This window comes from Rhinoraja longicauda, chromosome 39 (genome assembly GCF_053455715.1).
Source record: "Rhinoraja longicauda isolate Sanriku21f chromosome 39, sRhiLon1.1, whole genome shotgun sequence".
Lineage (NCBI taxonomy): Eukaryota > Metazoa > Chordata > Chondrichthyes > Rajiformes > Arhynchobatidae > Rhinoraja > Rhinoraja longicauda.
In genome coordinates this window covers 5,889,363-5,903,253 of record NC_135991.1, presented here as the reverse complement: position 1 = coordinate 5,903,253, position 13,891 = coordinate 5,889,363, and the positions used below count along the sequence as shown (strand labels likewise).

The following is a 13,891-nucleotide window of genomic DNA, read 5'->3' as shown; positions in this document are numbered from 1 at the left end:
AGGAGATCTTATCGAAACATAGAAGATTATTAAGGGGTTGGACACGTTAGAGGCAGGAAACATGTTCCCAATGTTAGGGGAGTCCAGGACAAGGGGCCACAGTTTAAGAATAAGGGGTAGGCCATTTAGAACTGAGATGAGGAAAAACTTTTTCAGTCAGAGTTATAAATCTGTGGAATTCTCTGCCTCAGAGGGCAGTAGAGGCCAATTCTCTGAATGCATTCAAGAGAGAGCTAGATAGAGCTCTTAAGGATAGCGGAGTCAGGCGGTATGGGGAGAAGGCAGGAACGCGGTACTGATTGAGAATGATCAGCCATGATCACATTGAATGGCGGTGCTGGCTCGAAGGGCCGAATGGCCTCCTCCTGCACCTATTGTCTATTGGGGGGGGGGGGGGGGGGTGATTGCAGGAGTTACTTGAGATTAGAGAACCCAATTCCATACTTTCTCCAATTTTGGTGTGACCTCACTGTGACAGTGGAAGAGGCCCAGGACAAAAGGCGATTTTGGGAATCGAATGGGGAGTTAAAGTATTTGGCCACCGGGAGATTGCCTAGGCCTAGGCGACTAAGCGTCAGTGTGCAGCGAAACGATCGCCAAGTCTACACTTCATCTCACCGATATATAGGAGCCCACACCAAGAGCACCAGACACAGTAGACGAGATTGGAGGAGGTGCATGTAAACTTCGACCTCGACTGAAATGGCTGTCGGCGTCGCTGGATGGAGTCACGGCAGGAGGTATAAGGACCATCTCCTGCGGTTGCAGGGAACAGTACCTGGGGAGGATGTGCTTTGGGTGGGAAGGGATGAGTAAACCAAGGGAGTTGCGAAGGGAACAGTCTCTGCAGAAAGCAGAATGATGACGTGTTGTATGCGATGCCTGATGAGGTGAAAGTTGAGGGGGGACTCTGTCCTTGTTGTGACTGAGGGGAGGGGGAGCAAGAGTGGAACTACGGAATGCAGAGGAGACACATGTGCGGGTCTCATCTATGATAGAAACATAGAAAATAGATGCAGGAGTAGGCCATTCGGCCCTTCGAGCCAGCACCGCCATTCAATATGATCATGGCTGATCATCCAGCTCAGTAACCTGTACCTGCCTTCTCTCCATACCCCCTGATCCCTTTAGCCACAAGGGCCTCATCTAACTCCCTCTTAAATATAGCCAATGCACTGGCCTCAACTACCTTCTGTGGCAGAGAATTCCACAGACTTACCACTCTCTGTGTGAAGAAATGTTTTCTCATCTCGGTCCTAAAAGACTTCCCCCTTATCCTTAAACTGTGACCCCTGGTTCTGGACTTCCCCAACTTCGGGAACAATCTTCCCGCATCTAGCCTCTCCAACCTCTTAAGAATTTTATATGTTTCAATAAGATCCCCCCTCAGTCTTCTAAATTCCAGCGAGTATAAGCCTAGTCTATCCAGTCTTTCTTCATATGAAAGTCCTGCCATCCCAGGGATCAATCTGGTGAACCTTCTCTGTACTCCCTCTAAGGCTAGAATGGAAGGGGAATACTCCTGTTCCATAATTAATGAGAATAACTCGGATGTCCTAGCATGGAACACCTCATGATGGGAGTAGATGTGGTGGAGATGAAGGAATTGGGAGTAGGGTCCAGAGTCTGTGCAGGAGCCAGAGTGGGAGAAAGTGTCATCCATACAACTATGGGAATCAGTAGGTTTGTGATAGACGTCAGTCGATTGTTTATCTGCTGTGTTGGAAGCACACATTTTCTGTGATGGAACCATCACAGGTGACAGAAGCACACATTTTCTGTGATGTAACCATCACAGGTGACAGACTATCAACTGATAGGATAAACCAGCATGTGCAGTTCGTTCGTGCATAACCTGAAGTTCAGAGAAAAACATTTCGAATACGTGGCAATTTTTCTATGCCCCTGATCTTAAATTCGCTCATACTGCAAAAATGAGTGCAAGTAATTAAACCAATTACTGCCATAAACATTCGTCAATATCAGGCATCCAACAGGAAACACGATTTCTCTCTTACCGTAGAGTTTGTATTTTGCAATCTGTGTTCCTCAGAGCAGCGCACAGCAGTTTCACTCCCGAATCTCCCAGTTTATTGTTATCTACTCCCAGTTCCGTCAGGGAGCTGTGTGTACTGAGCGCAGAGGCAAGTTTCTTCATGCAAGAAGCTGTGAAACTGTTATTTTTCAGCCTTGTGATTGATAAGATGTTACAAAAGCAGAGTGAGAGTCAATAAGCAGTTCAAATTGTTGGTATTCACTGATAATAATAATAATAATAATGCATTACATTTATATAGCGCTTTTCAAACACTCAAAGACGCTTTACAGGGATTACTAGAATATAGAGAAGTAAATAAATAGATAAATAAGTAAACGAATAGAAAAAGGAGACAGAAGGTGAGGTGACAGTCAGTGGTTGAAGGCAGTGCTGAACAGGTGAGACTTCAGTGATGTTTTGAATGTGGTGAGTGAGGAGGAGTCTCTGACGGTTTGGGGTAGTGAGTTCCAGAGGGTGGGAGCAGCGATGGAGAAAGCCCTGCCCCCCCAGGATCTGAGTTTGGTCTGGATGGGGGGGGACAGGAGATTTGCAGCAGCAGAGCGGAGGGTGCAGGTGGGAGTGTGCCTGTGGAGGAGGTCAGTCAGGTAGGATGGGGCCAGGTTATGGAGGGCTTTGTAGGTCATGAGGGGGATTTTGTACTGGATTCTCTGGGGGATGTGGAGCCAGTGGAGTTTGTAGAGGACGGGGGTGATATGGTCACGGATCGGGGAGTGGGTGAGTAGACGGGCAGCGGAGTTTTGAATGTATTGAATAATGTTTAACCTCGTACCATGTCATTATAGAAACAATCTATTAGAGTATTTTACTTACTCCAATTTCTGTATTTTATTTTCCGTGTTCTTCAGAGGCACAGATAGACGATCCACACCCAAATCTCCCAGTCTGTTATCCTTAATATCAAGCTCCATCAGTGAACGGTTTACAGCAAGAGCATTGACCAATTCATTAATTGGAGAAGCGGTGAGACCATTATTCCCCAATCTGGGAAAGGTAACCAAAATAAAAAAGCATGGGTTTGCAACATTGCGAGATTTTACCAGTAATCCATTGAACTGCATTGCGTTCCATCATCAACTGGTCCAAATTACAACAAACATGTTATCGGGGGGGGGGGGGGGGGGGGGATGCTGTCTGACCCGCTGAGTTACTCCAACTTTTTGTGCCCATACAACAGTCGTTTACACCGGGAATTGTGGGTCAAATTTCTCTTAACCTCCCAATATCTGGCTACCTCCCATCCCTTACTCTCCCAAGCTGGCTTCATCCCATCCCTTGCTCCCCCAACCTAAGGTCCCCCCCCATCACTTACACCTCCAAGGCAGCTAGTTCCCGTTCCCCTTACTCCCAGAAGCTGGCTTCCTCTCATTCCCCTTAATCCCCCAAGATGGCTTCCTTCCATTCTGCTTACTCCCCCAAGCTTGCTACCTCTCATTCCGTATTCGCCCAAGCTGGCTTCCTCCCTTCCCTTACTCCCTACTACCCCAAGCTGGCTAACCCCCATCCTGAAATCCCCCAAGCTGGCTACCTCCCATTCTCCTTAATCCCCCAAACTGGCTACCTCCCATTCCTTACTATCAGAAACCGGCTTCCTCTCATTCCCCTTAATCCCCCAAGTTGGCTTCCTCCCATTCTCCTTACACCGCCAAGTTTGCTACCTCCCATTCCGTATTTAATATTCAGGAGGGATAGACAGAAAGGAAAAGGAGGTGGGGTAGCGTTGCTGGTTAGAGAGGAGATTAACGCAATAGAAAGGAAGGACATTAGCTTGGAGGATGTTGAACCGATATGGGTAGAGCTGCGAAACACTAAGGAGCAGAAAACGCTAGTGGGAGTTGTGTACAGGCCACCTAACAGTAGTAGTGAGGTTGGGGATGGCATCAAACAGGAAATTAGAAATGCGTGCAACAAAGGTAAAACAGTTATAATGGGCGACTTCAATCTACATATAGATTGGGTGAATCAAATTGGCAGAGGTGCCGAGGAAGAGGATTTCTTGGAATGTATGCGGGATAGTTTTCTAAACCAACATGTAGAGGAACCAACGAGAGAGCAGGCCATTCTAGACTGGGTATTGAGTAATATCATCATCATATCATATCATATATATACAGCCGGAAACAGGCCTTTTCGGCCCACCAAGTCCGTGCCGCCCAGCGATCCCCGTACATTAACACTATCCTACACCCACTAGGGACAATTTTTATATTTACCCAGCCAATTAACCTACGTACCTGTACGTCTTTGGAGTGTGGGAGGAAACCGAAGATCTCGGAGAAAACCCACGCAGGTCACGGGGAGACCGTACAAACTCCTTACAGTGCAGCACCCGTAGTCAGGATCGAACCTGAGTCTCCGGCGCTGCATTCGCTGTAAAGCAGCAACTCTACCGCTGCGCTACCGTGCCGGTTAGTCAGCAGTCTTGATGTGCGTGGCCCTTTGGGCAAGAGTGACCATAATATGGTTGAGTTCTTCATTAGGATGGAGAGTGACTTAGTTAATTCAGAAACAACGGTTCTGAACTTAAAGAAAGGTAACTTTGAGGGCATGAGACGTAAATTGGCCAAGATAGACTGGCAATTGATTCTTAAAGGGTCGACGGTGGATATGCAATGGAAGGCATTTAAAGACCGCATGGATGAACTACAACAATTGTTCATCCCAGTTTGGCAAAAAAATACATCAGGGAAGGTAGTGCATCCGTGGCTAACAAGGGAGATTAGGAATAGTATCAAAACAAAAGATGAAGCGTACAAATTAGCAAGAAAAAGCAGCCTACCAGAGGACTGGGAGAAATTCAGAGTCCAGCAGAGGAGGACAAAGGGCTTAATTAGGAAAGGGAAAGATTATGAAAGAAAACTGGCAGGGAACATAAAAACTGACTGCAAACGCTTTTATAGATATGTGAAGAGAAAAAGATTAGTTAAAACAAATGTAGGTCCCTTGCAGTCAGAAACAGGTGAATTGATCATGGGGAACAAGGACATGGCAGACCAATTGAATAACTACTTTGGTGTTGTCTTCACTAAGGAAGACATAAATAATCTGCCGGAAATAGCAGGGGACCGGGGGTCAAATGAGATGGAGGAACTGAGTGAAATCCAGGTTAGTCGGGAAGTGGTGTTAGGTAAATTGAATGGATTAAAGGCCGATAAATCCCCAGGGCCAGATAGGCTGCATCCCAGAGTGCTTAAGGAGGTAGCCCCAGAAATAGTGGATGCATTAGTGATAATTTTTCAAAACTCTTTAGATTCTGGAGTAGTTCCTGAGGATTGGAGGGTAGCTAATGTAACTCCACTTTTCAAAAAGGGAGGGAGAGAGAAAACGGGGAATTATAGACCAGTTAGCCTAACATCGGTAGTGGGGAAAATGCTAGAGGCAGTTATTAAAGATGGGATAGCATTACATTTGGAAAGTGGTGAAATCATTGGACAAAGTCAGCATGGATTTATGAAAGGTAAATCATGTCTGTCGAATCTTATAGAATTTTTCGAGGATGTAACTAGTAGAGTGGATAAGGGAGAACCAGTGGATGTGTTATATCTGGACTTCCAGAAGGCTTTCGACAAGGTCCCACATACGAGATTAGTATGCAAACTTAAAGCACACGGTATTGTGGGTTCAGTTTGATGTGGATAGAGAACTGGCTGGCAGACAGGAAGCAAAGAGTAGGAATAAACGGGTCCTTTTCAGAATGGCAGGCAGTGACTAGTGGGGTACCGCAAGGCTCAGTGCTGGGACCCCAGCTATTTACAATATATATTAATGATTTGGACGAGGGAATTGAATGCAACATCTCCAAGTTTGCGGATGACACGAAGCTGGGGGGCAGTGTTAGCTGTGAGGAGGATGCTAGGAGGCTGCAACGTGACTTGGATAGGTTAGGTGAGTGGGCAAATGCATGGCAGATGCAGTATAATGTGGATAAATGTGAGGTTATTCACGTTGGTGGCAAGAACAGGAAAGCAGACTATTACCTGAATGGTGGCCGATTAGGAGAAGGGGAGATGCAACGAGACCTGGGTGTCATGGTGCACCAGTCATTGAAAGTAGGCATGCAGGTGCAGCAGGCAGTGAAGAAAGCGAATGGTATGTTAGCATTCATAGCGAGGGGATTTGAGTATAGGAGCAGGGAGGTTCTGCTGCAGTTGTACAGGGCATTGGTGAGACCACACCTGGGGTATTGCGTACAGTTTTGGTCTCCTAATCTGAGGAAAGACATTCTTGCCACAGAGAGAGTACAGAGAAGGTTCACCAGATTGATTCCTGGGATGGCAGGACTTTCATATGAAGAAAGACTGGATAGACTCGGCTTATACTCGCTGGAATTTAGAAGACTGAGGGGGGACCTTATTGAAACATATAAAATTCTTAAGGGGTTGGAGAGGCTAGATGCCGGAAGATTGTTCCCGATGTTGGGGAAGTCCAGAACAAGGGGTCACAGTTTAAGGATAAGGGGGAAGTCTTTTAGGACCGAGATGAGAAAGTTTTTTTTCACACAGAGAGTGGTGAATCTGTGGAATTCTCTGCCACAGAAGGTAGTTGAGGCCAGTTCATTGGCTATATTTAAGAGGGAGTTAGATGTGGCCCTTGTGGCTAAAGGGATCAGGGGGTATGGAGAGAAGGCAGGTACAGGATACTGAGTTGGATGATCAGCCATGATCATATTGAATGGCGGTGCGTACAGGCTCGAAGGGCCGAATGGCTTTCTCCTGCACCTATTTTCTATGTTTCTATGTATTCGCCCAAGCTGGCTACCTCCCATTCCCCTTAATCCCCCAAACTGGCTACCTCCCATCCCTTACTCCCAGAAGGGGGGTTGACCCGAAACGTCACCTGTTTCTTTTCTCCAAGATGCTGTCTGACCCGCTGAGTTACTCCAACTTTTTGTGTCCATACAACAGTCGTTTACACCGGGAATTGCGGGACTTACCCCAGTCTCTGGATTTTGCAGTTGGGATTCTTCAGAGCATCAGACACCAGCTTCACAGAGCAATCTCCCAGGTCATTATTTCCCAATCTAAACCAAACCAGACAACACTGAGGATCAAGTTGAACCAGACCACTGATGTGATATAATGTCCCTCATTCAAATTACTCATTAAACAGAACAATGCATTTAAGCAATTACTAACCAGATTATTTCACCACTGACACCACTTACACTCTGCGTCCAAATCCATTTGCGTTAAAGTTTTCTCATAAATCATTGATTTATGAATGTTTCTCTGTGCAGTCTCATTTCCCAATTTCCCTCCTGGGCTTTAGATCATATATGCAAAAACAGTTTGATTTTTGCTGTGATCATGTCCTAGTCTTAATTGCGGAGTATCAATGAATTATGAAATAATTTAATATTGATCTATTAACTTGGTTAAAAATTATTTGTTTGAAAATTCATTCGTTTGAAGATATTTTGGAAATTCCGAGAGGCAGTTTGTTTCATTTGTTAACTGCCTTGTGAATGCAAATGTAGCCCAGAGATTCATGTCAAATCATTCCCTTCTCAACTTAAACCTCTGACCTGCAACTCTTCATTCCATTACCCTGGGGACAAAAGTGTGTAAGCAACCCCTTCCATTCCCCTCATGGTTTTATACAACAGTAATAGATAACTCCTCAGCCATTTGCACTCCATGGAATAAAGTCCATGGAGTTAATAGCGGGCCCACCAGAACTGAATGCAATACTTCAAGTTCTGCCTCATCAAAGTCTTGTAAAAATGGAACGTAACACCCAAACCTGTCTACTCATTCCCCGTACTGCTGACGGCCATCTTGCCAAACGCAGTCCTTACCACCCAATCTATGTCTCTCAGAGAACTATGTATAATTACTCCCAAATCCCTCTGTTCCCCAGGAGGGGCCCTCCTCCCTGGGATGGCGTATGATGCTACTAGTGTTTCTAAGCACTGTCATTAAATTTGAAAACCTACTTTAGACATACAAACGTAGTTAGTTTGAATATCAATGTCACCAGTTTGATCCCCAATCCTATACAGCCCATAAGTAGACAATCGGAATATTTAGAGTTACCCCAAGTGCTGACACTTGTGCAGCCCGGGTTCCAACCGCTGGAGTCCTTCACATTGAATGTGGCAGCTCTCTAAGTCGAGGTGTTTAATTGTATCGCAGCACCCAATGCAATGAGACAGGACTGCACAGTCAATCGGGGTCAGTCGCAGTCCACTGAATGAAAGTGTTTGCACAGATTCCATTGCCTTCTGAGCCAGTCCACTATTATGAGACTCAAACAGGTAGTGCATTGTGTTCAGGAGGCTCCTTTTACCAGCTTCACACTCTGCGTTTCCAGCCTGGCGTTTAACCTCCTCCTTCACCCAATCAATCACCCGGCAGGTTGTTTCGTGAGGAAATGGACCCAGAAACTCCGTCAGGCCCCGAGCTGACAATGAGGAGGAGAGACCAGCGACAAAACGGAGAAATATCTCAAATCGCCCGTCTGTTGTGCTGTGGGATGCAATGAGGACCTTCGGGATATCCTCAGAATATGGAGTCAGGAATTGGGCGACTGCAGCTACAAACTCTTGGATGGTGAGGTGAGGGAATGTGTACACCACGTTCTGAGCAGAATCCTCTCTGTCCAGTAGTTCCATCAGGAAGCTGGACAGGAACTGGGAAGGCTGCAGTTTGTACTTGGCCAAATCTCCATCTGTAAACACAATTTTCTTCTCCGATACACCTTCAAAGGCCATCTGACCAAGCCTCAGAAACACCTCACGAGGGCGCTCATTCTCACGGCCGTGGTTTTGCAGGATGTTGCAAATATAGTAGGAATATAATTGCGTGATGGTCTTGGGAACTTGGCGAGCATCCTTTTGTGTTTTTGTGAAGAAGGGGCCCAGTGTCACGGCGAGGATCGAGCAGTAGGAAGGGTTGTAGCTCATTGTGTACAGGATCTCTCTCTCCTCCACATGTTTGAAAACGGCTGCTGCCACCGCCCGATCAGCAAAATACCTGGTGAAATATTCCTTCCGTTGCTCACCACCAAATCCCAGGATTTCAGCACACATACTAACGTTTGCATTTTCCAATAAATGTAGTGCACTAGGGCGGGTTGTCACCAGCACTGAACACCCTGCAAGCAGCCTTCGCTGGATTAAACTGTACACAATGTCAGACACTTTACACCGGAACTCGGGACCAGAGCATATATACTGAGGCTCTGTGTCTCTCCGACTGTCAGCAAAATCTATCACGTCCTTGAATTCATCCAAACCATCAAATATAAAAAGCAGCCCCTCTGGGTTCTTCCAGACCTCTCCCAGACTATTCCCAAAGTAAGGATACTGATGCAGAATCAATTCTTTCAGGGTTATTTGACAGTTAATGGTATTTAAATCCCTGAATCTGAAACTGAAGACAAACTGGAAGTGTTGGTATATTTCCCCCGTGGCCCAGTCATAAACAATCTTTTGCACCATTGTTGTTTTTCCAATCCCCGGAACTCCGGCCACGACTGCAAAACTCCCAAAGTTCACTCTAGTCACTGATGCCGAGCTTCCACATTCATATCCGAGGAAACACTTGAATTTCCCCCAATAAGTCATGTTGTTGGAGAAGCAGCTCTGAAACAATTGATCAATCCGGAGTTTTTCCAACTCTCTCTTGAGCCATTTCTCTCTCCACTCCTCGAGGACTCGGCCTCTTGCCAGCAGCTCATGTTCCACCAGTCTCCGATCTCGAAGAGTAGAGATGACCGTGAGCTCAGCGTATTGATCAACCAGCTGGAAAACCTTCACCTTCTCCCTCTTCAGCATTGTGTTCACTCTCAGTGTTTCAGTCTGTGCCCGCAGAGTCTCCTTGTGTTGCTTTTGAACATCTTTATTTTGGAAATACAGGCAACGGTTGACAATGTTAATTCCAAACATTGAATCAAATACATGAAATGCAATGCACATGAAATTAAGCAATGACTGAGAAACATTCTAAATAACTCTGAGAGGGCATTTGCTGAAAGTCATGTTAGCCCTTTGCCCTCTATAGTTCTTGTCTTGCCCAGAGATAACTATGAACCTGGCAACATACCAGTTGTGGTTTGACAGGACCACTGATTTAAACTGCCTGTGTTCTTCACACTGCGTGCTCACGACCGATCAGTTCACGTTTAATTCCATTTACAGTCTATCTCTTGCATTACTACATGTCAAGTAGACATAATCAGAGACGCATAAAAACCGTTGAATGGAAGTGTAATTATTAAAGGTGAAATTACGTTTTATAAAATATAATGCGAACTTTCCTAAAACATCGAACCACATATCAATAATCAGATATATGAAATCAAAAATACCTACGTAACATATAACACAGAATTGTAGAGCACAACCCTGAATATTCTGGCTTATACGTCCTTTTGAAAGGACAGGCAGGTAGGCAGAGGAGGTGGGGTAGCTCTGTTGGTGAGGGATGAAATTCAGTCCCTTGCGATGGGTGACATAGGGACCGATGATATATAGTCACTGTGGATAGAGTTGAGGAGTTGTAAAGGTAAGAAGACACTAATGGGAGTTATCTACAGACCCCCAAACAGTAGCCTGGATATAGGGTGTAAGTTGCAGCAGGAGTTAATACTGCCATGGAACAAAGTTCATGCCACTGTGGTTATGTAGTATTTTAATATGCAGGTAGACTGGGAAAATCAGGTTGGTTCTGACCCCAAGACAGGGAGTCTACCAGAGAGAAGGCAATTCTGGATTTAGTGTTGTCCAATGAACCAGATTTAGACAATAGACAATAGGTGAAGGAGGAGGCCATTCGGCCCTTTGAGCCAGCACCGCCATTCAATGTGATCATGGCTGATCATTCTCAATCAGTACCCCGTTCCTGCCTTCTCCCCATACCCCCTGACTCCGCTATCCTTAAGAGCTCTATCTAGCTCTCTCTTGAATGCATTCAGAGAATTGACCTCCACTGCCCTCTTAAACTGTGGCCCGTGGTTCTGGACTCCCCCAACATTGGGAACATGTTTCCAGCCTCTAACGTGTCCAATCCCTTAATAATCTTATACGTTTCGATAAGAACTCCTCTGATCCTTCTAAATTCCAGTGTAAACAAGCCTAGTCGCTTGGAAGACAGGTGGAGGCCCATTTTCACTGCCTAATAAGGGAACTCAAGGTAAAGGAACCGCTTGGAGGTAGTGACCATCAATCATATGATTAGTTTTAATCTGCAATTTGAGAGGGAGAAGGTTAAACCAGGAATGTCAGTGTTGCAGTTGAACAAAGGGCATGAAGGCATGAGAGGCGAGCTGGCCAAGGTCGAATGGAAAAGGATCCTAGCAGGAATGACGGTGGATCAGCAATTGCAGGAATTTTTGAGCATAATCCAGAAGATGCAGGATCATCTCACTGTTCCTGATGCCAGCATACACATCTCTTATCAGCAAGACCAAACCTGTAATAAAGACAGTCAAAATATGGCCTGAGGGATCCACTTTACAACTCCAGGACCAATTGAACGCACCCACTGGGACTTGTTTGTACCACAGGCTACCCATGGCACAGAGGTAGACTTGGAGGAGTACACATCCACTGTGCTCTCCTACATCATCAGCTGTGTGGAGAATGTCGCAGAGGACAGGAAGATAAAGATGCTTCCGAAACACAATCCGTGGATGAATAAAGAGGTACAAAATCTGCTACGGGCAGGCAACAATGCCTTTAAATCCAGGGACACTGTAGCATACAGTGTTGCCAGGTCAAACCTGAACAAAGGCATAAAAAGGGCCAAAGACCTCCACAGACTACGTGTGGAAGTGCACTTCAACAGCACTGTCACCAGAAGCATGTGGCAAGGCATCAGGGATATCACTGATTACAAGAACAACCCTGCCTGCCCCCACAGTGATGGCACACTGGCCAATGAGCTCAACACCTTCTTTGCGCGCTTTGAAACTGGCAGCAACAACGAGTGGTAAAATACCGGCCTTATAGACAATAGGTGCAGGAGGAGGCCATTCGGCCCTTTGAGCCAGCACCGCCATTCAATGTGATCATGGCTGATCATTCTCAATCAGTACCCTGTTCCTGCCTTCTCCCCATACCCCCTGACTCCGCTATCCTTAAGAACTCTATCCAGCTCTCTCTTGAATGCATTCAGAGAATTGGCCTCCACTGCCTTCTGAGGCAGAGAATTCCACAGATTCACAACTCTCTGACTGAAAAAGTTTTTCCTCATCTCAGTTCTAAATGGCCTACCCCTTATTCTTAAACTGTGGCCCCTTGTTCTGGACTCCCCCAACATTGGGAACATGTTTCCTGCCTCTAACGTGTCCAACCCCTTAATAACCTTATACGTTTCGATAAGATCCCCTCTCATCCTTCTAAATTCCAGTGTATACAAGCCTAGTCGCTCCAGTCTTTCAACATATGATAGTCCCGCCATTCCGGGAATTAACCCAGTAAACCTATACTGCACGCCCTCAATAGCAAGAATATCCTTCCTCAAATTTGGAGACCACAACTTAGAGGATGATCAGATGCTCACACTGAACACACATGATGTACAGAGGATCAACCCACGCAAGGCTGCAGGCCCAGACGGAGTCCCAGGACGGGTACTTAAGGACTGTGCTGACCAGCTTGCTGAGGTATTCACAAATATCTTCAATCTGTCGATATCTCTGGCAACGGTCCCCGAAGTGCCTGAAGTCAGCCACCATAGTACCGGTGCTGAAAATAGCAAACATCAGCAATCTGAACGACTACCGTCCGGTTACCCTCACACCGATAATTATGAAGTGCTTTGAAAGGTTGGTCCTCTCCCATATCAAAGCCACCGTCCCTGCCTCACTGGACCCACATCAGTTCGCATACAGGGCAAATAGATCCATAGAGGACGACATCTCTCTGGTTCTTCATGGACTCACCTGGATAGACAGGGCACGTACATGAGGATGCTATTTATAGACTATAGCGCTGCCTTCAACACAGTCATCCCCACCAAGCTCATCACCAAACTCCACCAGCTAGGCCTCAGCTCACCTATATGCAACTGGATCCTGAATTCCCTGACGGAACGCCCTCAGCAAGTGTAAATGGGCCTCCACCTGTCCTCCACCACCACCCTGAGTACCGGCACACCACAGGGTTGTGTATTGTGCCCCATGCTCTACTCCCTCTTCACACACGACTGTGTCCCTGCATTCGCCACCAACACCGTTGTCAAATTTGCGGATGACACAACGGTGATCGGGCTGATCTCCAACGGCAATGAATCAGCCTACAGAGCGGAGGTGCAGAACCTGGCGATCTGGTGCTCAGAGAACAACCTGTCGCTAAACACAGCTAAGACCAAGGAGCTAATTATCAACTTTAGAAGGACACAGAATGAGGAATACGCTCCAGTCTTCATCAACGGGGACGAAGTGGAGAGAGTGTCCAGCTTCAGCTATCTGGGCTCACACATCTCACAGGACCTCACATGGTCCACCAACACCGTTACACTAGTCAAGAAAGCACAGCAACGGCTTTTTTTTCCTGAGAACGCTAAAAACGGTCGGTCTGCCACAACAGCCACTGATGACTTTCTACCGCTGCACCACAGAGAGCATACTGACATACGGCATCTATGGGTGGTATCTCAGCTGCACGGCAGTGGACAGGAGAGATCTTTAGCAGGTCGTCTGCTGAGCACAGAGGATCATTGGGACACAGTTACCAGCCCTGGAGGACATCTACAAGGCACGCTGCCTCAGGAAAGCCTCCAACATCTACAAGGACTCCACACACCCATGCCACCGTCTGTTTGAACTACTTCCATCGGGCAGACGTTACAAGGCCTTCTACGCCCGCACCTCCAGACTAAGAAACAGTTT

General features: G+C 46.4%; 1 protein-coding gene across 2 annotated transcripts in view; it reads right to left on the bottom strand.

The window, feature by feature from the left end:
• Nucleotides 1-13,891, bottom strand: part of LOC144611142 (NACHT, LRR and PYD domains-containing protein 3-like) — a 67,280-nt gene that overhangs the window by 24,444 nt on the left and 28,945 nt on the right. For both annotated transcript variants that reach the window (XR_013549489.1, XM_078430206.1), the window contains exons 6-9: nucleotides 8,092-9,895; nucleotides 6,990-7,076; nucleotides 2,870-3,040; nucleotides 2,019-2,189 (exon numbers count right to left, since the gene is read on the bottom strand). Coding sequence is in view for 1 of the 2 variants with exons in the window: in XM_078430206.1 (XP_078286332.1) it covers nucleotides 2,019-2,189; nucleotides 2,870-3,040; nucleotides 6,990-7,076; nucleotides 8,092-9,895 (2,233 nt within the window). In the remaining variant the exon portion in view is untranslated. The remainder of the gene's footprint in view (nucleotides 1-2,018; nucleotides 2,190-2,869; nucleotides 3,041-6,989; nucleotides 7,077-8,091; nucleotides 9,896-13,891) is intronic.